Raw genomic sequence first — 27,527 nt, forward strand, 5'->3', positions numbered from 1 at the left:
AGCACTGGTTTTGCCAGCTAAGCATGATGGGAGCTGTAGTCCTTTGTCATCCGGTTCTCTTATTCCAGCGGTTAACTTTGCCAATTCTACATAATCCATTACGTTGCTTATCCATTCTTCTTTAGTGGGTACCATATTTTTCCATGTATAACACGCCCCCGTGCATAACACGCCCCTTATTTTTGGGGACTCTAAATTAAGAAAATGGGGGGAGACTACACCCCCTTTCTAACATTATTTTTTAGTATATATAAAAAAGACCCTAGTCTTATACATGGAAAAGTACGGTATTTCTGCTTCTTTCCATTTTTGCGCGTAGAGAATCCTAGTTGTATTTGTAACATGCCTAAATGACTTAATCATTTTTGGGGTGACTTCAGTCCCTATAACCCCTACAAGAAAAGCTTCAGGGGTTTTGGGGGGATATAGTATTTTTAAACATCTTTTTTATCTCATTATATATCGTCTCCCAAAATGCCCTCACTTTCTTACAAGTCCACCACATATGAAAAAAAGGATCCATCTATCTGGTTACACTTCCTCAGTCAGCAAACTTTCCAAGCCCTATTTGGAGATGTGGGGGATTGAACCTGGGATTTTGAGACCCAAATCAGATGCCCTACCACTGAGCTATGGCCCGCCCACCCTCCTTCCCCCCCTTATTACAGTGGAACCTTATAATAATAATAATTTATTATTTGTACCCCGCCCATCTGGCTGGGCCTCCCCAGCCACTCTGGGCGGCTTCCACAGAAACCAAATACACACTAAAATATCACACATAAAAAACTTCCCTGAACAGGGCTGCCTTAAGATGTCTTCTGAATATCAGGTAGTTGTTTTGGTTCCCGAACGGATTAGTCGCCAAACAAATCGGCCCCTGAACGCCACAAACCCGGAATTAAGTGTTCTGGTTTGCAAACGTTTTTCGGAAGCTGAACATCTGACACGGCTTCTGCTTGAGTGCAGGAAGCTCCTGCAGCCAATCGGAAGCCGCGCCTTGATTTTCGAACGGTTTCGGGAGCCGAGCAGACTCCCGGAACGGATTAAGTTAGAGAACCAAGTTACCACTGTGCATTGCTTTCCCACCCTTCCTCCAAGAAGCACACCAGGAACATTTGTCCCATTTTTATGCTCGCAACAACCCTGGGAGGAAGGTTAGGCTGAGAGAGTGGCAAGCACAAAAATCACCCAGCAAGCTTCATGCGTGGGTTCAGAGTAGCAAAGAACAGGCTGAAAATGTAATGGCGGGAGGAAAATCTACGTTCATAGATAAAGAGAGGGAAACCTATAGGGTGTTTGCAGAAATGATACCAGACCAGTTCATAAGCTTTGCAGCCGTTGCTCCACCAGCCTTCTTACCTCAGTATGAATATTGGGCACTGAGCCAGTCAGCCCATTTTCTGTGATGGCGCTGTTGGAGCTGTTCGGGGAGCTGGGTCCAGATCCGGGGGCACTGTTGCACATTGAAGACACTGCAAAGAAGGGGGAAAGAAGATCACCACTATGTCAGCCCCTTGTGCTAAAATTCAGGCTGCTGAGCATTTCAGCTTTAATTTCGAAACATAGTCCTCATGGTGGCAAGAGAACCACCTGAAAATTCAGTGTCAGTAACAAAAGTAGTTTCTGGATTACCGGGTTGCCTTCCCATTCATTTGGCCCTCCTGCCCCAATCGTCTTTGGCCCATCCTTTGACACCTTATGCCTGCTTAGCAGTAGGGGGAGATCACTAGCATAGCAACCTATCGGGTCTTCCAGAGAAGTTCATCTACAACATTTCCAGTTTTTAAATACACCCTTCCAGATATGAAGGTGGTGTACAGCCAAAGGAAAAAGAAAAAGGAATCCCTGATGCACTGCAGAGTTTCCTGGATCACACTTTGAAATCTGTTTGTCATATCTGAACCACAGATGTTTAGTCTTCCGTGATTCAGAAACTGGAAAAGGGCTTCACATATGCCAGACGTGGTGGCTCCCTCCACACAAAAGCCAGTGAAAAATCCCCCAAATTTCTTCTGAAGCTCAAATTGCTGGGGAGGCCCACGTTTTGGAGAGTAAAGAAAATTTAGAATTCTCTTCTCCCCCTCTGCCCTGCTCTGCTATGTTTGCAATTTTACATTCACCTTTCTAAATCAGCTAAAGGTACTCTGTTATTTCCAAAAAGAGGTCTAGTTTTGAATAATCAATCTCAGCCCTTCAAAAGCTCATGTGCTTATGTAATAGTGGATTGCCAGCCTGCCGCTGCCCCCTTTGCCAACAAAAATAAAAATTCCTTCAGAAGCAGCAGATGCTTCTGGATTATAACCCTCTTGTGCCTAACCCCCACTTGCACAAACAAAATAGCTAGCACACAGATTACGACCTTCTGGATTAATATCTTAATTTATCAGCAGCACATCTGAAGGGGATAGGGGGGGAAACTTGGGTGCATTCTTTATTTAAATAAACCTTCACTTTCATAACCTGCTCTTGGCTTTCCTCAACCCCTAACATCACTATGAATTTTATAAATCTTTAAATGGATACTTGCTTTGATAGTTACAGGGTCATACTAGAGAAGGGAAGAACAAGATTTGACTTGAAATATAAAATTTGAATCAGAATGTAATGTTCAGCTCTTCTTTCCTCCTCTGAGAAAGATATTAAAGCTTAACATTTAAATTGACCACAGTTTCCTATTGACGCCTGAGCTCTGGGAACTGTGGCTTGTTTAAAATACAGTTACTGGCAGCAGGCCAAGATCAAACCGAAGTTTCAGAACTTAACTTGCTCTCAGTCAATAGTTTAAACAACCCATGGTTTTCAGTGCTGACATCAAAGGGGAAATGTGGTTAGTTAAAACTGTAACCTTCTCCTCCTCACAGGAAGAGAAGAGAAGTGGGGTTGTGCAAGCCTGAGACACCCTGCAGCTTGTTCTTAAAGTGGGAATTCACAGTTTGCTGTTTCTAAGTCATTATTTAAACTAATTTGCCGCATTCCTCCTTGAATCCCAACTTTGTCACTTCCAGTCTGCTATCTCAACCCCTCCCTCCCACTTTGTGGCACACAGCCCACACCTGAGCCCATGTGAAGCTTTTGAGGGTGTTATTTTAACCTCCTCTTTTTCCTCCCTCCTTGATTTACTGGCCCAACCTAGAAAGCTCAAAATAAACAAATGGGAGTCAAATACCCATTTGAAGCTAGGAATTAGCCGTTGTGCCCCCCTTCATGCCAAAAGGAATATACCTTCTACACCTCCAGGAAGGAAGTGAAGTGGAGATGAATGAATGCAGAAGATTCCACATTTTGAAGGAACACTATGGAATGTTCTGGAGACCCAACTAAAAGTTACCTCAGAAACCCAAATCCATGTTTGCCAAGGTATTTGAGGGTGGGGAATTGGATGGAGAGGACTGGAAGGTGTGATAAATACTTCATCTTTCCCATGCCCAGCTATTCTCTCATGCAAATGCCACTTGTTATTTAGTCATTTAGTCGTGTCCGACTCTTCGTGACCCCATGGACCAGAGCATGCCAGGCACTCCTGTCTTCTACTGCCTCCCGCAGATTGGTCAGACTCATGTTTGTAGCTTCGAGAACACTGTCCAACCATCTCGTCCTCTGTCGTCCCCTTCTCCTTGAGCCCTCCATCTTTCCCAACATCAGGGTCTTTTCCAGGGAGTCTTCTCTTCTCATGAGGTGGCCAAAGTATTGGAGCCTCAGCTTCACGATCTGTCCTTCCAGTGAGCACTCAGGGCTGATTTCCTTAAGAATGGATATGTTTGATCTTCTTGCAGTCCATGGGACTCTCAAGAGTCTCCTCTAGCACCACAACTCAAAAGCATCAATTCTTCGGCGATCAGCCTTCTTTATGGTCCAGCTCTCACTTCCATACATCACTACTGGGAAGACCATGGCTTTAACTATACGGACCTTTGTTGGTAAGGTGATGTCTCTGCTTTTTAAGATGCTGTCTAGGTTTGCCATCGCCTTTCTCCCAAGGAGCAGGCGTCTTTTAATTTCGTGACTGCTGTCACCATCTGCAGTGATCATGGAGCCCAAGAAAGTAAAATCTCTCATTGCCTCCATTTCTTTCCCTTCTATTTGCCAGGAGGTGATGGGACCAGTGGCCATGATCTTCGTTTTTTTGATGTTGAGCTTCAGATCATATTTTGCGCTCTCCTCTTTCACCCTCATTAAAAGGTTCTTTAATTCCTCCTCACTTTCTGCCATCAAGGTTGTGCCATCTGCATATCTGAGGTTGTTGATATTTCTTCCGGCGATCTTAAATGCCACTAGCCAAAGCTATTCCCTCCCACTCACCCCGCCCTGGCAGGGCTCACCTGTAATTTCAATTGCTCGCTTTTTGAAGGTGCTGATGACGGTCCCATCTTTCCTCCGCAGCAGGGGGCTGCTCCGCCTCTCTGCAACCTTCTGTTTTAACCGTGAGCGCACTTTTAGGTTGGGTTCCGAGGCTGGAAGGAGGAGGAGGAGAAGGCACATGAGGGAAAGGTAGAAGAAAAGCAAGACAAGCGGTCAAATTGCTGGCTGATACCCTCCAGGCAAATTCCACAAGAACAGGTCAAATGCATATACCTAAGTCACACAGAGGATCAACATGGACAGAGAGTTCCATGCATGCAGGAGTATCCCATTCACATCTACAATGGGCAACGATCAGCGTTTGCAAGGAATTCCCCTTTGTGCATGCATTCCACAACTAATGGAAGAGAACATGGCAGCCCTTGCACACAGGGAGTTGTGCATGTCTTGGTGCCCCAGTAGGAAGTTATAGGTCTGTCTAAGCTTCGTCTGTCAATGTCTAAAAATCCGACTAAGGTTCTTCCTGCCCAACTAATCAGAGTGACAAGCCCCACCTCTTTCTCACCTAAAGAACTTCCGTCACGTAAGGATGACCTGATGTTATATTATAATACTACCATAAAAGAAGTAATTACAGTGATAATTGATATGCAATGTAAATAAGAAATTAAATGATTTAAAGATGACAATAGCTGGTGGAGGGAAGTCACACAGGTGTGGTATTTTATGTTCCTTTTGTCCTTACTTTTTCTGTTTATTTTGTGGTTAAGTGTGTGTATCTTATTGCTTTGTTTGTTTGTTTGTTTGTTTGTTTGTAAGTACGCCTAAATAAAACGTTTAATAATAATAATAAAAAGAACTTCCTTCCCTTCCTTCAAAAGCACAAAGAAAATTGTGCAAATCCAGGTATGTTCCTGCTTTCTTTTACTCAGGACACACCACATTGCAGACATGCATTTGTCACTTCCTCTCCCTCACTTGATTGAGCCCAGTTATTCCAAAATTTATCTTTCTTACTTGTCGGCAAGGGGGCTCCAGTCTGATAAAATGGGTCAGCTTGCAATAAGCACAGAACCGCTTTGTGAATTTCCAGAAGATTTAAGCTCTTGAAAGAAGGTGGCATGATGTGGAGCAGGGGTTGGAAAAGCTTACCGGGCATGGGTCGGATCACTCCCGTGGAGATCCTGCACATGTCCGTGGCGCCAGAAATCGCTTCTGCACATGCCCAGACATACCTGGGTATCTGGATCACCCCAAAAAATATAAATCTGGTGGAAGATAACTACAATAGAACTTGGAGAGAGTGTAAAAGAGACTTGGAAAGCTGGAGCAGATTAAAACTCTCTTGGGAGGGGAGAATGGCTGCCATTAAAATGAGTATCCTTCCAAAAATGATATTCCTATTCCAAAATATCCCAGTAGTCAGGGGCACAACAATGTTCAAAGACTGGCAGAGGACCCTTTCCAGATTTATCTGGCAGGGTAAAAGGGCCAGAATTAAGTATAAGTTGCTCACCGACAGGAGGGACAGAGGAGGGTTTGCGGTCCCTAACCTGCAACTATATTACGAGGCTTCGTGCCTTTGGTGGACCAAGGAATGGATAGTTTTGGACAATACCGACCTATTGGATTTGGAGGGTTTTGATGTTAGACATGGGTGGCATGCATACCTGTGGCAGGAGAAGGGGAAAACACACAAAGGATTTTCTAACCATATTATAAGAGGAGCGCTGCTGGAGGCGTGGAATAGGTGTAAAAGACTAGTAGAAAAAGATACCCCATGGTGGCTGTCACCCGTTGATATTTTAGTAACTAAGAAACTAAATATGGAAGGTAAAAGGTGGACATATGCTGACCTCCTAAGAAGATCGGATAAAGGATGGGAAATTAGACCCTACGAAGAATTAAAAGACAAATTAACGGGATGGATACAATACCACCAAATCAATGCTGTTTGGAGGGAACATAAAAAAGCCGGAATGAGCAAGAACAAATCTAAATTCCAACTAGAAATAATAGAAGGAAAGTCTAAACTCCTATCTAAAATGTACGACCAGCTATTAGAGTGGGATACAATGGATGAGGAAATCAAAGACGTTATGATTAAATGGGCCATAGATTTAGGACACCCTATAGAATATGAAAGATGGACAAAACTCTGGACTAAAGACATGAAATTTTCAGCTTGCGTCAGAATCCGAGAAAATATGGGGAAGATGATGTACAGGTGGTACATCACCCCAGTAAAATTAGCCAAAATGTATAAAACCGGGGAAAAGACGTGCTGGAAGTGTAGGAAGAAAGAGGGAGACTTCTTTCATATGTGGTGGTCCTGTGAAGAAGTAAAAAGGTTTTGGGGGCTGGTTTACGATGAGTTAAAAAAGGTCCTAAAATACACATTCCCTAAAAAGGCCGAGGCATTCCTTTTAGGAATGGTGGGAGAAGAAATTAAAAAAGACGACCAAACCCTCTTCCAATATGCAACAGTATCCGCAAGGATACTGTTAGCTCAGAGTTGGAAAACACCTAACATTCCAACGATTAGTGATTGGCAGAATAAATTAATTGAATACATGGACATAGCAATGATGACTCAGAAGATCAGGCAACAAAGAAACAATAAATTTATTAATGATTGGAATAAATTTCTCTCATACATGGAATCGATTTTAGGAAATGTTAAAGTCTCAGTCGGTATGATATAAAAACCGCGAGGTAGCAATAACGATTGGATGAAGACACTGCTGAATATACTGTTGAGTTATGGCTCTCAACGTGGTGGTGGGAAGTCAAATAATGTAATGGATTTGTATAAGGCTTGCGTATTTAAGCAGCAAGGAACTTAAATTTGGTTTGTATATTCTTATTTTCGCTTTTTGTTTTTGTTTTTTATGGAAGATGTATATGTTTTTTAACTGTTGGAATATAATAAAGGTTTTTTAAAGTAAAAAAAAAAAAAAAAGAAAGAAATCGCTTCTGCACATGCCCAGACACCGGAAATCGTGCCTGTGCAGAAGTGATGTTCGGCGTCTAGGCATGTGCAGAAGTGATTTCCGGCGCCGCGAACATGCGCAGACGTGATTTTCGGCATCTGGGCATGCGCAGAAGCAATTTCCAGAGCCGCAGAAGAGAGTCCCGGCGCTGCGCTGGATGGCTCCGTTTGGGGGCGGCTCATGGGCCACTTAAACAACCCTCATGGGCTGCTTCCAGCCCATGGGCCTTAGGCTGCCAGCCTCTGGTGTGGAATGTTGGATTGAGCATTGGGATTTTGACCTGGGTTCAAATCTCTGCTCAACCATACTGGGCGACACGACTAGTCACTGCCCTCCAGTCTAGCCCAGCCCACTAGAGGAAGAGCCATAGCTCAGCGGTAGACCACATGCCTTGCATGCAAAAGAGCCAGATTCAATCCTTGACATCTCCAGCTAAAAGGATCACAGCTAGCTTGCGATGGGGAAGACCTCTCTTTGCCTGAGAGCCTGGCGCACTGCTGCCAGAAGAACAGTAGCTTGCACTGAGCTAGACAGATAGCCTGACCTGGCATAAGGCTGTTTCCTGTGTTTCTAAGGAGCTTTGTTTCCGCATAGCAGCTGGGTTGTTGTCTTTTCTCAATGCCTGTCTGCAGAGAAGCTCTTGTAAGGTTACATAATTAGCACCCAAACATCTGATTTTTTGTAAAGCCCTGAACTGCATCTAAAAGTAGGCTGTTCACAGAAGCGGTCTGCACAGTAGGTTTTGCAAATCCTACTTGCTCAAAAATATACAAGGCGCTTGGCACACACAGAAGTGTAGGTGCTTATCATAATTAATATCTAGAGGAACTGAGATTCGGCATGGGAGGGAGCCTTACATTCGCCCTCTTGAGCTTTTGGAAAGCTCATCTTAGTCTCCGATAATGTTCAATAAACTAGCTTAATGAATGTCCCTCCCCCATACTTGTAGCTCTTCCAACAAAATCACACACACAATCCTGGGTTTTTTTCAAGCCAGCATACTCAGAAAGTGCAGAAAGCCCCCTTCCACCCAGGGGCCTAAATTTCATCAACACCACCCTCTACCCCCACCCTTGTTTCTGGATTACCCCATCACCAATGGGGTTTACTGACCAGTTTTCCGGAGTGGAAAGTCGTCTCTGCTGTCGTAAGTGCCGAGTAAAGGTAGTTTACAAGAGGGTGGTGTTCCTGGGCTTCCTGTCTGGGGAGGGGAACTCTGGTCCAATGAGGTATGATGAGCCCCCCTGTGGAAACACAGAAAGAAGTTGACCAAGTTACAATGGTGCAGACCAATAGGGTTATATGAAGTAGCAGAGCCAACACACTTCTTCTGATATGTCCTGCTCCAGGACGGACAGTGCAACTTATCGTAACTTGCTATTTAAAACAGCAGCAGCAACAACAGATTGAAAAAGGCAGATAAGAACAGCAGAATTCTCGGTGTTATAAGGGCACAAATACAAATATGCCCAGTCATTTTGCAGCCTAACTGTGTACAGTGGTGCCTCGCAAGACGAAAAGAATCCATTCTGTGATTCTCTTCGTCTAGCGGTTTTTTCGTCTTGCGAAGCAAGCCCATTGACAGATTAGCGGATTAGTGCTATTAGCGGCTTTTAGCGGCTTATCTGCTGATCGGATCAGCTGATAAGCGGCTTAGCGGCTTAGAAAAAGGAGGGAAAGGAAAAAAACCAGCAGGAACTCGCAAGACATTGTCGTCTTGCGAAGCAAGCCCATAGGAAATTCGTTTTGCGAAGCACCTCCAAAACGGAAAACTCTTTCGTCTAGCAAGTTTTCCGTCTTGCGAGGCATTCGTCTTGCGGGGCACCACTGTAATTTACCACTTGTCTTATCAACAATGCAAATGTTTCCACTCATAATCCAACCTGCTCTCTTTCTCTCATCTATCTATCTATCTATCTATCTATCCAGAGCCAAGCCAGGAAATGAGAAAACAGCAGCCCAAATGAGTTGTCTTCAATCCAAGCACTGACATTATTTTGTAGCATTCAGAGTCTTCAGTCTGGAAACACTCGCAGAAAACTAAGTTTTGGTTCTGTAAGCATCAGGGCGGGGGATGGCTGTTTCCCTAGAGTGCTGGCATGTGAGCAGTGGAATTTGGCTATCTCTTGGAATGGTTAGGCTACACCTCATTATGTATACTTGCAAATAACAAGGAAAACTACAAAACTTGCTCTCTCTCTATAACCTGTGACTCTGCTGCTTTCCCATTCAGCATGATTAAGGCGCCTATGACATCAGAAAGCTCTCACACTCCTACTACAACCAATGTAAGAACAGCCCAATAAAATATAGCTTTCCCCCAAATTTTTAATCTTCCATGATTCCCTGCCACTGCAAGTCTTTCAAAAGTATACATCTGAGCATTTTGCAGAAATGTTTCTTTGGACTGGCTTTTAAAAAACAGGCTTTGCGGAAGTTTTGATTTGCTACGTTATGGTATAAAGTATTTTATATCTTAATGGATTATCTTGCTTGATCAGTAAGGTTTCTTTTGATGGGGCAGAGTGGAAATGCAACCCCAAAAAAATTTAACAAAAAGAGAGGCCAGGAGTGTGAATAGACACAGCATTTCTTTGTCTTTCTGCCATCCATAAAGTTGACAACAGTCAAGTCAGGATTCTATTCCTGAATGTAGGTTAAAGGGACTTGGGGGGGGGGGGTGACCCAAGAGGTGAGATAAGAATATCCACTGTGGGTGACTGGGAGGGTGGGGGAAGGGATAATGGTCCATCTGTGATCTGTTCTAAGCAGGCTAAATGGATTACCGCTCTAAGCATCCATGGTCCAGGAAATTCAGTGGGTTATCAGTAGGCAGAAGTTGCAGGTGGAATAAGTCAGAGGGCAAGCAAGGCCTAGGGGAGAGAGGGCAGGATGGGGTCAGTTTTATAGGTCAGGGTGGGGAAACGGAAAAGTGTGTGACTCCCTGCTGCCAACACCACTACTAAGAATGGTGAGGACTCAAGGAAGGATTGAGTCAGACGGAGGGGAAGCTCAGAATGATTCGTTTGCTCTCCACTACTCCCTGGGGTGTGGCCACTGTCACACGCTGACAGCTTCTAGGGCAGGGAACCTAAGGCCCATGGGCCGGATGCGACCCAATCGCCTTCTAAATCTGGTCCACGGACGGTCCGGGAATCAGCACGCTTTTACATGAGTAGAATGTGTCCTGTTATTTAAACTGCATCTCTGGGTTATTTGTGGGGCCTGCCTGGTGTTTTTACGTGAGTAGAATGTGTGCTTTTATTTAAAATGCATCTCTGGGTTATTTGTGGGGCATAGGAATTCGTTCTCCCCCCCCCACCCAATATAGTCCGGCCCACCACATGGTCTGAGGGACGGTGGACCAGCCCACAGCTGAAAAAGGTTGCTGACCCCTGTTCTAGGGACATATTCGGGAGAAGAAAAGGCTAAGGAGTAAATCTGGAGTGGAGTCCCTAAGGCAGTTGGATGGTTTCTTGTATGCCTCCTTCTGGCAACTCCTGCGGTCGAGTTGGCACCCAGCGTATTGCTCTGCTTTCCTTTGGACCATATAAACGAGGTTGAAAGGGGGTCTTGTCATCTGGGCAGCACAGGACTTCCACAAACTGCCCAGGCTTGCACCCCGGGGGAGGTCACTTTGGTGCTGCTAACACATAAAAAAAGGCGCTGCGGTTCTCCAGCAGTTTTGACTACTGGAGACACACACACTTCACTGTATATCAAGACAGATGGATGCCAACAAACCCCCAGGGAGTTTATGGATGCTTCATGCTTTGATAGTTATATGGCTAAATTCAAGACCAGCCGCCTCACAGTCGACTCATTACAGTACAGTGGTACCTCAGATTAAGAGGTCCATTCTTAACCTGAAACTGTTCTGAACCTGAGGTACCACTTTAGCTAATGGTGCCTCCTGCTGCTGCCATGCGATTTCTGTTCTCATCCTGAAGCAAAGTTCTTAACCCGAGGTACTATTTCTGGGTTAGCGGAGTCTGTAACCTGAAGCGTCCGTAACCTGAGGTACCACTGTATTTGGATTAATATCTAACCCTCGTCCCTTTTCGTGTCCCCAATGTCCCTTGACACCAACAGCACACAGGCCCATTTCTCACTGAGGTGTTTCCCTCGAACCTGCTCACTTCCTTGGCCCCAAAACCCACTCTCTTGTCTGTGGTACTCTCTATGAAACAACCATCTGAGACAGAAACTTCCATTAACAAGAATCCTTAGGGGGAGGGCTTAGAGGCAAGTAAAGTCATAACTTAGAGCAGCTGGGTTGGGAACTGAGCTATCATCCCTGCGACGAAATTTATGGTTCTCTCGAGAAATTTGACTTGGCTGGTGGCTACACAGTTTACGATGGGGATGTTCTGACGCTTTCCAGCGCAATGGTGTTTTGGACAGAAGAGGAAGCACACTGGTGCCTCACATTTCCTGTCCCCCCACATCTCTGCACTGCCCGAAATAGAATACTTGCCTTTGTGTTCGCGCGCCTGCACACACACACACACCCCAACCTCCTGGCTTGGAGTGGAGGAGGGATGTGAAAATTCTATTCTGGGCAACAGAGAGATGTGGAGATGCTCCATCACATCTAAATCAGCTCTTGGAGCAGCCCGCCTTGAGCAGGTATAATTTGCACACAGAAGAGCAGCACTGTTGCGATCAGACCAGAGGCCTATCTAGCCCTGCATGTTGTTTCCTGCACTGGCCAGCCAGAGGCTTCTGGGAAGTCCAGAGCAAGGCATTAATGCAATTGCCCTCTCCTGCTGTTATTCCACAGTGGATTAAATTCATAGGCAGGGTGGTACCATACAGGAATCATGACAAGCAGCCATTGATAGCCTGACCCTCCACAAATTTATCTCACCCCCCTTTTAAAGCTCTTTAAAATAAGATAACTGAAGGTCTATGCATAAGCTTCTTCCTTTTAAAAGCAGGGCCATCTATCACACCCTTGGTTCCATTTACTAAGGGTACATGCTGAATAACAACAATAATAACAATAACAATAACAACAATAATAATTTATTTGTTCCCCGCCATCTGGCTGAGTTTCTCCAATCAATCTGGGCGGCTTCCAACAAAGATTAAAAATACATCAAAATGTCACACATTAAAAACTTCCCTGAACAGGGCTGCCTTCAGATGTTTTCTAAATGTCAAGTAGTTGTTTATCTCTTTCACATCTGATGGGAGGGCATTCCACAGGGCGGGCGCCACTACCAAGAAGGCCCTCTGCCTGGTTCCTTGTAGCTTTGCTTCTCGCAGTGAGGGAACCACCAGAAGGCCCTCGGCACTGGACCTCAGTGTCTGGGCAGAATGATGGGGTTGGAGACGCCCCTTCCGGTATACTGGGCCGAGGCCATTTAGGGCTTTAAAGGTCAACACCAACACTTTGAATTGCGCTCGGAAACATACTCAGAAACGTACCCCTTAGCATAACATTGTACTCTCAATCAGGGTAGCTACTGGATGGTCAAAGTGTCACTCTATCCACCCACTACTATCCGCTGAGGAAAAGAAACATGCAAGCCCCCTATACACACACACACCAGTCAAATTTTCGGCAAACTGGAGACAGATGTGTGGAAGGAAAAGGGAGTCTCCCAGATGCCGCAACATAGACTTTGCGCCTTCTCTCTTGAGATTACTACATTCGTTCCAGTGGTAAAATCTCACCCCACCGATGTCCTGTCCTAGCCCAGGATGAATGCCCAGAGGCAAAGGTGGTAAGACCTACCAGCATTTGGGGTGCTGAGGGAGGGAATGGTTCAAGCCGCCTGCTGTTGCTGGCTCTTTAGACTTGCTGAGAAGAAACTCCTGAAGTTTCAGCTTCACTTCGGTACTGGCAATGGCACCTGTGGAAGAGTTAGGAAAACACTCATGGATAAACCCTTCCGGGACTTTCTATCCCAGAAACCATGATTCATTAGACTAAGAATGAGAGTTGTGCTTGCGCACACACAACTGTGGTTTAATCTCGGACTACAAACAATTTGCCTTTAAATTGCCTGGTTTCTAGTTGGAGAATAAACCACAGTTTCCCAGTTTTGATGCGAGAAACTATGGTTGGATAAGCCTCTGAAATGCTGCATTGTGGCACATGAGAAGAGGAGGAGGCAGCCTGCAGGCACACTTCCTTGTTCTTGGTCCAATAAACCATGGTTTACTGACCCAGCAGAAGAAAGTATGGTCTACCAGTATGAAAGACTCCTTAAATTCCAGAATTAATTCCAGAGCTATCCAACTTTCACACTGCACTCCCCACAAGTGCAAGGTATATACTCCCATGGCAATGGTAGTGACCAGCACACTATTTCCCATAATGCAATGCTTCACTATTGCACTGTATTCTGGGATAACTGCCCTTCTCACCTCACCCTCCAGGCTGCCCTTTTGTTTGCAATCCTCTCCACCTCAATCAAGCACATGATTGAAAAAACACACCTCTCCTTTGCCACAGGTGGGGATTGTCTATGCGGCTGTGTCACTGAGGTATCCCTGGAAAGCTCCACTGTTGTTGATTTATTTGTCAAAACTTCAATCTAAGGGCCAAATCAGATGCATTGATGGCTTCTTGTGAACCAGCCATATTCAAAATATAAATATGTATTACAGACAGAGCAGCATTCTGCATAGGTTCTTAAGCAGCCACACTAATTTTCACCTCTTCAAGCAAGACTGTTTGAGGCTCCTCCTAAATGAACCTTGGGAACAGCAGGTTTGTGAGGCTGCTATAAATTCCATTGCAGAAATTCACAACCCTCTTCATTAAAACCACAGTTCAAAGGGCTTTTGCATGGGGTGACCAGCCCTTCATTCAACAATTCCTAAGGCATATGGAGGCATGGAGGCTAAATCTAGAATGATACTTTTAGAATTGTTCACTTATACTAGTTAGCAGGTGTGTGTTTTTTCCAGCCAGAACTTGCCAGAACTCAGTTCAGACACCTCTCAGGTGGGCGCCATTGCCATTCTAAGAGAAGAAGATGGGCATTCATGGTGAGTTCTGGCACCTATTTTTCTAGAAATACAAAGGCAATTTTAACTGTATTTCAGGGGTCAGCAAACTTTTTCAGCAGACGGCCAGTCCACTGTCCCTCAGACCTTGTGGGGGGCCAGACTATATTTTGAAAGGGAAAAAAAAGAACGAATTCCTATGCCCCACAAATAACCCAGAGATGCATTTTAAATAAAAGCACACATTCTACTCATGTAAAAACACGCTGATTCCCAGAATGCCTGCAGGCCGGATTTAGAAGGCGATTGGGCTGGATCCGGCTCCCGGGCCTTAGTTTGCCTACCCATGCTGTACTTTATTCTTTCTACTCTGCTGCTTCTGGGGTGGGAAAGTGTGAAATCCTCCAAGTCCTCAGCATACCAAGTTTAACCAACGCAACTCAATACAAATATATATATATATAATCTATTTATTACTCTCTTTGCTCTTCTCCTTGTTGCGTAAAATAAGTAGCTGCTGCTCCAGCCGCTGCTTCTCCAGCTCTTCCTGCCGCTGCTGTTCTCGCTTACGCTGCTGCTCCAGTTCTTGCTGGCGTTTTGCTGCCAACATCTCCTGCTGTTGCTGCAGAGGGGAGATGGGGAGGGAGTTAGTGGGACTGCAGGGGACTGCGTGTTTGCCCCCCACCCACCCACTCTTGCCGGCCTTCGCATGCAAAACCCAGACATAAACATGTGCAATCTTTTGATGCAGACTTCCAATACTGTAGTCCAGGGGCTTTCTACAGAGCCTTGCTAACGCATCTGCAAAAGCGACCTTCAAGATTCTGCTCATTCCCATGTGTGCCAATCCAATCACTCAGGTCTTCTTCCCCTGAGGCTCTGCCTCCTGTACTAAAAACAGGGCCTTCTCTGTAGTGGCGCCTCTACGCCCTTCTATGGGAAATCCATTTTGTTCCCTCGCACCCTGGTTTTTGGAAGCTCAGCACGCACACTGCTTTCTCAGGAGGGTGTTTTGGTTTAGTGGCAGTTGATTTCATTAGCTGCCGGTGCTGGAATCCCTCTTGCGCAATCTTTATTAGCTGCTTTATTGCCTGCTTGTTATAGGCTGTGGGAGGAATTCAACATGGAGCCAGTTTTGCCACCAGCGCAAGCATTTCCGCTTGCCAAACAGAACTATCTCCCCTCCTTTCTCACTGCATGCTGTTCTGGGGGTTCTCCCACAGAGCTGATCTGGGGAGGGGGTGTAGAGGGGGCAGGAAGCCCCATTGCACTAGCAGGAGTTATTGTGCCAGCTCTTGTTGTGCAACTGTTTTGTTGAACCCGGCCCCTTTCTGCTTTGTTTACTGCTGTCAGCTGCCTTTGCTGGGCAGAAAGGCAAAATATAAATGTTGCAAAACCAACAGATCAATTAAAACTTAAATAAAAATAAACATCCTATCCTGGGAAGGCTCCATGTTATTCTTGTGCTTTCTTCCCCCCCTTTCCCCCCCTTTTTTTTAAAAAAATGAATTAACAGCTGCAAAAAAGTGTGAAGAATCCAGATCAGGACTGTGAGACACAAGTAGAGGTGGTTGGGTCTTACCCACCCCCCCAACCTGATTTTTCCTGCCAAATTCCTCTCCCCCATACCCGGCTGCTATCTGCTCCCATAGGTGCCAACTGCAATGGCACTTTTGGAAGCAAATAACAGCTTCAATGCAGGGGGAGAATTTGGCACTGAAATGATGTAGGGGGGATGAAAGGGGAGAGATTGGGAACTTTGTGCAGATTGGGGACTTTGTGCGGTTGCTCTCTCTTATAAAGTACAAGCTGAAGGGAGACAATCACATGGTAAACAGAACATCTGTTCCAAACCCAGGCAACTAAGAGGGCAGGTATATATTATTTTAAAAAATCTCAATGGAAGTGAAATCAGAATTGGAAAGGTCCCATGATGGATGAATAAGTGGTTTTATGCACACAATCAGACTTAACCTCTGGCAAAACCAAGTTGGGATGAGGTAGTGTGGGACACCAAATTGCAAACATGCGCTGGATTATGGAGAAAGCTAGAGAGTTCCAGAAAGACATCTACTTCTGCTTCATTGACTATGCAAAAGGCTTTGACTGTGTCGACCACAGCAAACTATGGCAAGTTCTTAAAGAAATGGGAGTGCCTGATCACCTCATCTATCTCCTGAAAAATCTCTATGTGGGACAAGAAGCTACAGTTAGAACTGGATACGGAACAACTGAATGGTTCAAAATTGGGAAAGGAGTACGGCAAGGCTGTATATTGTCTCCCTGCTTATTTAACTTATATGCAGAATTCATCATGCGAAAGGCTGGGCTGGATGAATCCCAAACCGGAATTAAGATTGCCGGAAGAAATATCAACAACCTCAGATATGCAGATGACACAACCTTGATGGCAGAAAGTGAGGAGGAATTAAAGAACCTTTTATTGAGGGTGAAAGAGGAAAGCGCAAAATATGGTCTGAAGCTCAACATCAAAAAAACGAAGATCATGGCCACTGGTCCCATCACCTCCTGGCAAATAGAAGGGGAAGAAATGGAGGCAGTGAGAGATTTTACTTTCTTGGGCTCCATGATCACTGCAGATGGTGACAGCAGTCACAAAATTAAAAGACGCCTGCTCCTTGGGAGAAAGGCGATGGCAAACCTAGACAGCATCTTAAAAAGCAGAGATATCACCTTGCCAACAAAGGTCCATATAGTTAAAGCCATGGTTTTCCCAGTAGTAATGTATGGAAGCGAGAGTTGGACCATAAAGAAGGCTGATCGCCAAAGAATTGATGCTTTTGAGTTGTGGTGCTGGAGGAGACTCTTGAGAGTCCCATGGACTGCAAGAAGATCAAACGTATCCATTCTTAAGGAAATCAGCCCTGAGTGCTCGCTGGAAGGACAGATCATGAAGCTGAGGCTCCAATACTTTGGCCACCTCATGAGAAGAGAAGACTCCCTGGAAAAGACCCTGATGTTGGGAAAGATAGAGGGCACAAGGAGAAGGGGACAGCAGAGGACGAGATGGTTAGACAGTGTTCTTGAAGCTACCAGCATGAGTTTGATCAAACTGCGGGAGGCAGTGGAAGACAGGAGTGCCTGGTGTGCTCTGGTCCATGGGGTCACAAAGAGTTGGACACGACTAAACGACTAAACAACAACAACAACAACAAGTGTGGGACAATGGCTTGAGACAAAACAAGATGCACATTGTTTGTCCCGACCCCAGAAGCTAGCATGCTCAGGAAGTACATAATGCTGATGACTTTTGTATTATGCAGCACTAATTTTCAAGTTTGAGCAGCAGGCCACGGATCGCAACATTAGTTGGAAGGATTTGTTCAGACATAATGAGTGTGTATGTGTGGTTTGGGAGCTGCACGGTCATGGAAAAAACAATGCTGTCCAGGATTGTAAAGACTGCGGAAAGAGTAACTGGGTGTATTCTTCCCACCTTGGATCAAATCTATGCTTCCAGATGCCATAAGCAAGCTGCAGAGATAGTGCAGGATAGTGCGCACCCCAGAAATGATCTCTTTCAGCTTCTGCCTTCTGGAAGAAGGTACAGGGATATAAAGACTAGGACTAGCCGCCTGAGAAACAGTTTTGGTTTTAAACGCAATGTAAGGAGTCTCTATGGGATTATATTGTATTTAATAATGGGGTATCAGAGTTTTTAGGGGGCTAACCAGGCTGGGATAGCTGGGATAGCAGGCTTGCTGGTTTTTGAATGTCTGATGTAGATTTTTTTTCAATTTCGTTGTTCTGTATGGGTCAATGACAATAAAGATTATCGTATCGTATCGTATCGTAATGCTAAACCAAGTTTAGTGTTATGAGAATGAGCCTGAGAGAGCCTCAGGCTGCCACGACTGTTAACCACGGCTTGAAGCCCAGTTGCTTCGACAAACCATGGTTAAAACTAAGCACAGTCCCTGTTGGGCCATAACCACTGTTCGTTTAAAACCAGGGAGTTCCTACATTCCTCCTCGTGGCCAAATCAGAGGAGAGGGAAGAATGCAAGCCTGAAGCTTACGTAGGCTCGTTCTCATAGCGCTAGACTAGGGCTTATTGTTACCACCACACAAAGGCAGTGTTTTAGTCACCGCTTTCCAAGTCAGATCTAGTTGAAAGGCATCATTCCCCACCCCCCCACCCCTTTATGCTCCTTCAAGTATGAAAGAAGTGCATGATTCATCGTTTCTAGTAATATGTATTCTCGAGGATAGGCAAAAGGTAATATACAACAAATGAATGAACATAACGTAAGAACTTAAATACAGCCTGCTGAGTCAAGCCACGGACCCATCTAGTCCAGCATCCTATTCTCACAGTGGCCAACCTGATGATGTCTGTGGGAAACCACAAGAGCACTCTCCCCTCTCGTGGCTTCCAGCAACTGGTATTGAGAAACATTGCTGCCTCCAAAGGTTGGAGGCAGGGCATAGCCATTGTGGCTAGTAGCCTTCAACAGCTCTCTTCTCTGTATAGCTGTCTCACCCTCTTTTAAAGGCATCTCCAAGATGGTGGAAGGGACGTGGGTGGCGCTGTGGGTTAAACCACAGAGCCTAGGACTTGCCGATCAGAAGGTCGGCGGTTCGAATCCCGGGGACGGGGTGAGCTCCTGTTGCTCGGTCCCTGCTCCTGCCAACCTAGAGTTCGAAAGCACGTCAAAGTGCAAGTAGATAAATAGGTACCGCTCCAGCGGGAAGGTAAATGGTGTTTCCGTGCGCTGCTCTGGTTCGCCAGAAACGGCTTAGTCACGCTGGCCACATGACCCGGAAGCTGTATGCCGGCTCCCTCAGCCAATAAAGCGAGATGAGCGCCGCAGCCCCAGAGTCGGTCACGACTGGCCTAATGGTCAGGGGTCCCTTTACCTTCACCAAGATGGTGGCCATCACTGCCTCCATATTTTGACTATGTGCTGCCTATCAGTCAGGTCATTCCACATCAAATCAATGCAAAAAACAAGGGTTTCGCCACCCACCATCTTGGATTTTGATGAAACTTGGTATACACCCTCATCACTGAATATAATGCATAATTTTACATTCTTTTAATCTTTCTCTTGCTAGGTCTTATTTCCTTATATGTCAGCATTTAAAGTTTCTGACTGATTTTTTTTTTTTTAGATTGATTTCACGATACAGCCAATTTTCATAGTTTTAAATACCCCAAACTGAAAAACAAGCCTGCACTTTTGGAAAAAAAACCCACCTGTAATAACCAATATTATTTTAGATTTTAAGATGAACAACATTGTTTCATTAATTTTTTCTATTACAGCTATGGATTGTAGGAAAGTTGTACCCAGTAGCCATTTCCCCCCCCCAAGATGTCCAAAAACCGTAAAATTTTGTTAGAAGACATAAGAGACCCATAAATTTTATTCTTTGTTGAGAAAGAGCATGTCTTTGCAATAATTTTCACCATCAAAAACTTTTGATTCCATCGTGCCCTCATGCTGAAAATTTAGGTTTTCTAAACCTCATTGTTCCACTAAAAAGCTACATTTATATATATATTTTTAGGCATTTATCAAATCTTTTGAGAACTGGTGTATTTTCCCTTGAAATCCTCATCATGTTATTGAGCTCTGTGTAAAATTTCAAAGAGATCTAATCATTGATTATGGAGAAAAAAATTAAAATGCACACAAGACCAAGGATCTCAAGGGGGACAGAAAAACAGATGTCACGAAACTTTGAAGTGCTATAAAATTAAAACCGTTTGAGACAGAGGGGGAAAAATTAAGGGGGTTTCTTTCAACCATACGGGAAGGGTGTACACCAAGTTTCATCAAAATCCGAGACAGTGGGTGGCATGACCGTGTTGAACTGACGTGGAATGACCCAGTCCTAAATCTTCCAACATTTAGTTTCATTGGATGTCCATGAATTTTAGTTCCACTTTCTTCCTGCCATGCATCATTCTATAAACTTTTATTATGTTACCTCTTACTCGCCTTTTCTCCGAACTAAAACGTTCCAAACTGCTTCTTCCTAGGGGAGCCGCTCCATTCCAGAGGATCATTTTGGCGGCCCTTTCCCCCCAAGTCTATACAACTGGTGGCCATTTATTATACCAACTGCTTGGCAACCCACAAGGGGTACCTAGGAGGACATACTGTAAGCCGCAAACGAAAGGCAATAAAATCACCTAAGGTGCAACCATCAAATACTAAGAGAGCTATACTAAACAGGGGAAACAGAGACGTGCAACATAAATATGCGGCAGCAAGGTCCCTTCCTCAAAACCCTTAGCCCCCATCCTCTACAGCTAACAAGCATCCCTTCAGGTGTTGTGTGGACTCCTACTCCCATCAGCCCCAGGCAGCGTGGCCAATAGCCAAGGGTGCTGGGAGTTGTCGTCCGCCGCACACCGACAGCGTCAATACAATAGCAACCGAAGAAGAAGAGGAGGAGTTTGGATTTGATATCCTGCTTTTTCACTACCCGAAAGAGTCTCAAAGCGGCTAACATTCTCCTTTCCCTTCCTTCCCCACAACAAACACTCTGTGAGGTGAGTGGGGCTGAGAGACTTCAGAGAAGCATGACTAGCCCAAGGTCACCCAGCAGCTGCATGTGGAGGAGCGGGGAAGCGAACCCGGTTCACCAGATTACGAGACTACCGCTCTTAACCACTACACCACACCGGCTCCACGAAGCAGCAACAAATCGCAGCAGCTGCCCATCAGAAACTAGGGAAAGCTTTTCAATTCAGAAGAGTCTTGAGTAGGTAAGCTTGGTTTCAATTTATGCAAGCTGCCTTGAATGGGGATTCAGAAAGGCAGGGTAGAAACCTTATGAATAAATGAACAGCAGGCACTGCAAACTTGGTTAGGGAGGCAGCACAAAGTGAGGAGGGGGAGCACCACACCCACTGGCTTCAGCCCTTCCCGCACCCCAACCAGCCTGTGGCCCTTAGCAGGCTACCCTGAGGGAAATGTGGCCCTCATGGAAAGGTTTCCCACCCACGTTCCAGCAGAACCCGCTGGTATACCTGGGCTTTGGTGGAGAAAGAGAAACAGGGTCATTGGTATGCAGGAGTGGTTCTCACTCTGTGGTACGCAGTCCCTGGTGCTGTGCCCAAACATTTCCACCTGAAAGGATTTCTGCAGGGCTGGGGGCCCGGGAGAGATGCTCCCAGTCAGAATGGGTGGCGCTGAGCGAGGAGTACGGACTACGTGGCCAAGAATCTTCCCAGGTTCACCTCCAGATTACCTTGAGGTGCTTCTGCAACTGGACTTCGTGCTGCCGTGTGAGGTGCTCGTGCTGCTTCTGAAACTCGGCAAAGAGCAGCTGCTTCTGCAAATGTTGCTGCTGTTTCAGGGCCAGCAGTTCCTGCTGCAGCTGCTGCTCCCGGACGGCTGGGTCCACAGCGGGCAAGCTGGGCCGGGCATCCATCCGCAAGTCCACCGGGCTGGTGCTGCTGCTGCTGTTGCAAGAGCTTTGCATCACCACAGGAAGTACCGGTTTCAAGTCCACAGCTGGGGATGAGAGAGAGAGAGAAGAGGGACAATGGCTGCAGTGGTGCAATCTCTACACAACAATGGGGGCTGAGATCATGGGGTGGCAGGGGTGGCAGTGTGTGTGTTGCTTTTTTAAGGGAGCAAATAGAGGCCGTTTCTGTCCAACCAGATACACGCAGCCTGCCCAACCATTTCATGCGCTCCAGAAGCCAAAAAATGATTTGGCAGCTGTCATTATCTAGGCCAGGTATCTCCAGCCTGTTCAGACCTAGAACCCACCAAAGCATGCATTTGGTGATCCATTTCTTAAATCTTTTACCCTAAATGTTCACATGGTGGTTATCAATGCTTTTCTTCTGGTGGGGGGAAGGTGCCAGTACTGTGTGCCCTTGAGTACCCCCCAGGAAAAAACACACCGCTGGTAGTAGTGCTCCTGTTGCAACCCACCTCAGATCAGGCCACAACCCACTAGGGGTCCCCCTTCCCCACGGTCAGCTGGAGACCACTGATCTAGGCTGCTCTAGTTCTGTGAAAAGTTCTAATAAACACAATGCCTGTAGCATTACATTCCAGCATGGACTGGAGTCCCAAGGACTGCAAGAAGATTAAACCTATCCATTCTGAAGGAAATCAGCCCTGAGTGCTCACTGGAAGGACAGATCCTGAAGCTGAGGCTCCAATACTTTGGCCACCGCATGAGAAGAGAAGACTCCCTGGAAAAGACCATGATGTTGGGAAAGATGGAGGGCACAAGGAGAAGGGGACGACAGAGGATGAAGTGGTTGGGCAGTGTTCTCGAAGCTACCAGCATGAGTTTGACCAAACTGTGGGAGGCAGTGGAAGACAGGAGTGCCTGGCGTGCTCTGGTCCATGGGGTCACGAAGAGTCGGGCACGACTAAATGACTAAATAACAACAACAAAACAACACCAAGTGCTCTTGTGCAAGTTTCCAGACTGCCATGGAACCACTGGCCATGCTGTGAGTTGTAGTTCAGAACTTCTGGAGGGCACCAGGTTAGAGGACTGCTGGTGCACTATTTACTCCTAAATCTGGTAAGCCAGATTTTAGAAACTCTCTTGCTTATTCTGCTTGAGTGGAGCTCTAATGGCATGACAGCAGGAGTTTTCCTCCTGGTTACTGCTGCCACTGCTCAGGTCAAGAAGAGGTGTTTCTTGGCTTAGAAACATCAGACGGAAGCAAGCTAGGACGCTGCGGGGCCTTCTCCACAGACATCTCTAACAGCATCTCCCTTTTTAAAGCAAAGCACTGCCATGACCTTTCGGCACCTGGCCCATCCAATGCTCCTGTTTCAGCTGCTGTACCTGAACTGCCTTTGTCTGTCCAAACATCAACTAAGACTGCCAAGGTCGTGCATCTACCTGCACAGAAGAAGAGGAGAAGTTTGGATTTGATATCCCGCTTTATCACTACCCTAAGGAGTCTCGAAGCAGCTAACAGTCTCCTTTCCCTTCCTCCCCCACAACAAACACTCTGTGAGGTGAGTGGGGCTGAGAGACTTCAGAGAAGTGTGACTGGCCCAAGGTCACCCAGCAGCTGCATGTGGAGGAGCGGGGAATCGAACCGGTTCACCAGATTACGAGTCCACTGCTCTTAACCACTACACCGGACCTTTATCAGCTGAAGAACCGCTACAGAGGAGAAGGAAGTCCCATGTGACTGGGGGGTGGGGGTAACATTGCAGGAGGAAGCTTTCAAAAGCTAGCATGTGCCCACAGCCCAGCCACATCTGAACCCCACAGGGCACTATTGGCAAGGAAGTACCCTGGGGGGGGGGTGATGGGATGCCACCCATGTGGAGAGTGCAGCCTACACTCAACCACCTCACGTTATGTGGAATGTCAGAGATCAGCCCCCAGAATGCATCAACTTCAGGAATCACATGCTCTGTGCATGAGTAAAGAGAGGCACCACGCAGCAGTGCTTGTTTTCAAATCTAGAACTACTCTGGCATGCATACAGCAGTGTTTCAGCCAGGGTACACTGGAGCTTATCCTTAGAAGCTAGTCCCCAGTGCTGTGATTCAGCCCTGCAGTACTGTGAACCAAAGTGTGCCGCTGGGCATGTGCAAAGCACCCTTCCATCACAGCAAGCCCGCAATCATCTGGGATAAAGAGGAAGGCTTTCCAAACAGATGGTACAGATCTTAGGCCTCAGTACCTCTTTCTTTCCCCTTCCTTTTTTTGGGGGGGTGGGGAAGAAGCACCATCACAAAGCAACACCTCTGTGGCATTTCCCAATCTTGCGCAGGCCTTTCCACCCTCCCCCCCAAATCACCATCGCTGCCGCCACCATTCTTCTGTCCCAGGCACCAGATCTGAGTCACCCGCAGCCGTTTTTTTGGCACACTGTGAATGAACAAGGCCTTTCGTGACTCATCAGATGCGTACCCTCCGCTTCCACTCCTTGCAGGCTGTTGTAAAAAAGCATGCGCTGTTTATTTCTTTTTAATATGAAGTCACACGTGCGTGCTTGTGAATGTGCGCGTGTACATGACATGGGGCCCCAGCCCCACCTCCGATTATGACATTCATACACTCCCCCCCCCCGCAAGCCATTTCACCCTCCCCAGAAGAAGGAGCAAGAAAGGGGCACTGCAGCAAGGATAAGCAAGGAGCCTCTGCAACAAGCAGCTGACGAACCATTTCACCAAGCAAAACCCGCCTCCTCCTCCTCCTCCTTTTCTGGGGTTCTGTCATAATTATAAACAGGAGGGTGGGGAGGAGGGGAGGGGGAAAAGCCACAAAAGACGACAAAGAAGTCAGGGACTAAATATAGAGGAAGCCAAACAACAGCTGCTCGCAGAAAGGAGGGGGAGGAAGAAAGAGTGGCAGTCAACCGAGAGGTGAGAAAGGCAGCATGGGGGAAAGAGGGGTGGAAGAAAAGGAAACCCGGGGATTAATGAATGCTTGTTCTCACATTTATTTAGATTCTGGACCAAGCCTGCAAAGCAAAATAGAAAGCGGGGTGGGGGGTGAAGATGGGGTGGCGGGTACAGAACCAAACTTACGAAACAAGGGGCGGAAGCAGTACGCCCCAACTTGATACTGAATTAGAAGGTTTGTTCCTGAAGAGTAGAAATGTTCAAAAGCCCAATGCATTCTGGTAAGCGTCTTCCTTCAAGGGCTTCTGCTGCAATATGAGCTTGTATGTACACAAGGGGAACACAGGAGGGAAGAGTCCTGTTTGTGTGTCTCCCCCCACGGCACCTGGTTGGCCACTGTGAGAACAGGATTGGACCGCTGACCAATCCATCAGCGCTCTTTCTTACATTCTTATGAACCTATTTCCCCCACCCCTGGACAATGCAAGCTTGCAACAACAACAACAACAACAGGCACAGCATTACACAACATACACTCTCTTCCTTGCTTTTATTCCACATCTCTCAAGGCTGATTCAAAGCTTTTGGGTCTCTCTACTAATGCAAGTGTCTAGCTGGCTTACTTACACCCGTCACTTTTTGCTATTTGTTCTGTTTCCTGGTTACAGCTGTTGCGGGGGGGACGGACAAGGTGGTCTAAAGTGTGGAAGATCTGTGATTTTTGCCTCACAGAAAGTGGATTGGACTCAACAACCCCTTTGTCTATCCTCCTCCGAAATTAAGTTCTGTGCCAAGGGTGGGAGAAAACAGGCGTGCATGTGTGTGTGTGGGGGGGGGAATCGAAGTTTGCAGGGAGCCAGTAAACAAGGCTAGAAGCATGCCCCCAATAAGATTTCATGTGGTGGATTAGCAAGATAAAAAGGAGGGACGGGAAAAGAGGGGTGTGTGGATAAAAGAGTGCCCTATGTCCAGGAACTTTTGCAGAACAACACACTGGCAAGTCCTCTATCAGCTGGCCCTAGTGACTGTGTTGACACTGTGACTTTCAGCATGAGCCCCATGCGTAAAACACTCCGATGACCCAGTTCAGGCAAGATAATTTGACGCAAAAATCAATGGTCTTTATCTCCTTATCCAGGCTCTGCTGTGGCAATGGCAGGCCCTGTCTTGCAATGTTTTTTTGAGTTAATGGTCATTCAGATGACCTTTTCCACCACTCTGCACACTAAAGTCAAATATTTGGAAACCTGGCCTGGAGGAAAGGCTAAGCTTTTCCTCCAGGTGTGGCCAACACATCTCTTTTCAAGCTCGCCTTTGTTGTGGTCCAGTATATTAAAAGCTCTGTGAGTTGTGCTCAGAAAGCATTAAGCCAAGACTTAATTTGAGCCAGGCCTCAACTATAAAAAAATAATAATACTGAAAGTATTGAAGAAAGAAGAAGCAGAAATGCCTCGGAACATGCGCAGAGTAACTTTTATTCACTAATGACCAACCACATCTTGCAACCAGCCTAGAAGTCACAGACTCTAATGGGGGGGCATAACACTCTGCACATTCTCTGAGGAACACTTCTTTATTATTACAGTGGTACCTTGGTTCTCAAACACCTTGGTACTCAAACAACTTGGAACCCAAACACTGCAAACCCAGAAATAAGTGTTCCAGTTTGCAAACATTTTTCAGAAGCCGAACATGCTCCGCTTTGAGTGTTACGCTTCCAATTTGAGGGCCACACTTCCGTTTTGAGTGTTACGCTGAGGTCTGTCTGTTTTTGCTATTTAATTTGCATTTTTGTGACTCTTTTTTGTGTGACTGTGTGTAACCCAGTTCAGCTACTGATTGATTGATTGTGTGACTGCAGAACATTGTTTATTGCTTTCACTTTGGGATCAATGGTCTCATTAGATAGCAAAATTCATGTTAAATTGCTGTTTTAGGGGTTGTTTTTAAAAGTCTGGAATGGATTGATCCATTTTGCATTGCTTTCTATGGGAAAGCGTGTCTTGGTTTTGGAACGCTTTGGTTTTGGAACGGACTTCCGGAATGGATTAAGTTTGAGAACCAAGGTACCACTATACTTAACATTCTCCTAGGTTGATGTGCAAAATCCGGCTCAGAGGTGAAGTTGAAGTGGCTTCCGGCTGAAATGAGCTCCCTGCAGACATGCACAATTCTGAGACTGCTCTGCCTTACCAAAGCTTCTTCAGGTTGGAGCCCAAGGGGTGGGTGGGTGTGTAGAGGGCCATGGGACAACCCCAAATGTTCTAACGTTTGTGCATCTCTCCTCATTTATTGCAGCCTCTGAGTCCACTTGCATTCCTAGCAGGATAAACCACATAGTGGAACGAGATAGAAAGACCTTGAAAGGGCGACATGGAGTATCGTTCTGAAATCTTGTGCGGGGGAGAGAGGAGAGAAGGAAGGTGGCGTAGGAAGGGAACAACACATCAGAACTGCTCCTTGCTCTCTTCTCCCTCTCCTTCCTCCTCCCCAAGCCCCAAACAGCTCCACGGTCAATCCTGCCCATACCAGGATTGCAGCAGGTGCCTTTGCTGAATGAACCCTCTGCAGTTGTGAGTAACTGCCTCTTAGACGCAGTGTCATTTGTATGCGAGTGAGAGGCCCTGCACAGCTGAATGAACAACCTGTTCTTAATCCAAACAGGAAGTTGGGGGCGGCGTGGGACGGGGAAGGATGATTCAGGGGATGGATGGGAGAGACGGGCGCCCTGAATACTAATGCAGCCTCTCTCTTCACCGCCACCCCCCCCTAAAAAACCCTGATTCGCTGTAGTGTGTGCTACTGCGATGCAGACAGGCGGCAAGGCAGCAAGACAGATGTCTGCAGTCTTTGACTGAAGCTGAATGTGCCGCTGACCATCTAAGCAAAGAGGCAGAAGGGGTTTTTAGGGTCACCAATCTCTCTCTCTCTCTGACACACACACACATTTG

The 27,527-nt window shown here is 46.2% G+C and overlaps 1 protein-coding gene across 3 annotated transcripts in view; it reads right to left on the reverse strand.

Moving 5' to 3' along the window:
• Positions 1–27,527, reverse strand: part of HDAC5 (histone deacetylase 5) — a 118,445-nt gene that overhangs the window by 43,136 nt on the left and 47,782 nt on the right. For all 3 annotated transcript variants that reach the window (XM_082194316.1, XM_082194317.1, XM_082194315.1), the window contains 6 exons: positions 21,485–21,750; positions 14,736–14,880; positions 13,039–13,156; positions 8,409–8,539; positions 4,323–4,454; positions 1,363–1,475 (listed from right to left, as the gene is read on the reverse strand). In XM_082194316.1, coding sequence (XP_082050442.1) covers positions 1,363–1,475; positions 4,323–4,454; positions 8,409–8,539; positions 13,039–13,156; positions 14,736–14,880; positions 21,485–21,750 — 905 coding nt within the window. The remainder of the gene's footprint in view (positions 1–1,362; positions 1,476–4,322; positions 4,455–8,408; positions 8,540–13,038; positions 13,157–14,735; positions 14,881–21,484; positions 21,751–27,527) is intronic.

The sequence above is a fragment of the Podarcis vaucheri genome, assembly GCF_965113315.1.
Source record: "Podarcis vaucheri genome assembly, chromosome: 13".
NCBI classification, from domain to species: domain Eukaryota; kingdom Metazoa; phylum Chordata; class Lepidosauria; order Squamata; family Lacertidae; genus Podarcis; species Podarcis vaucheri.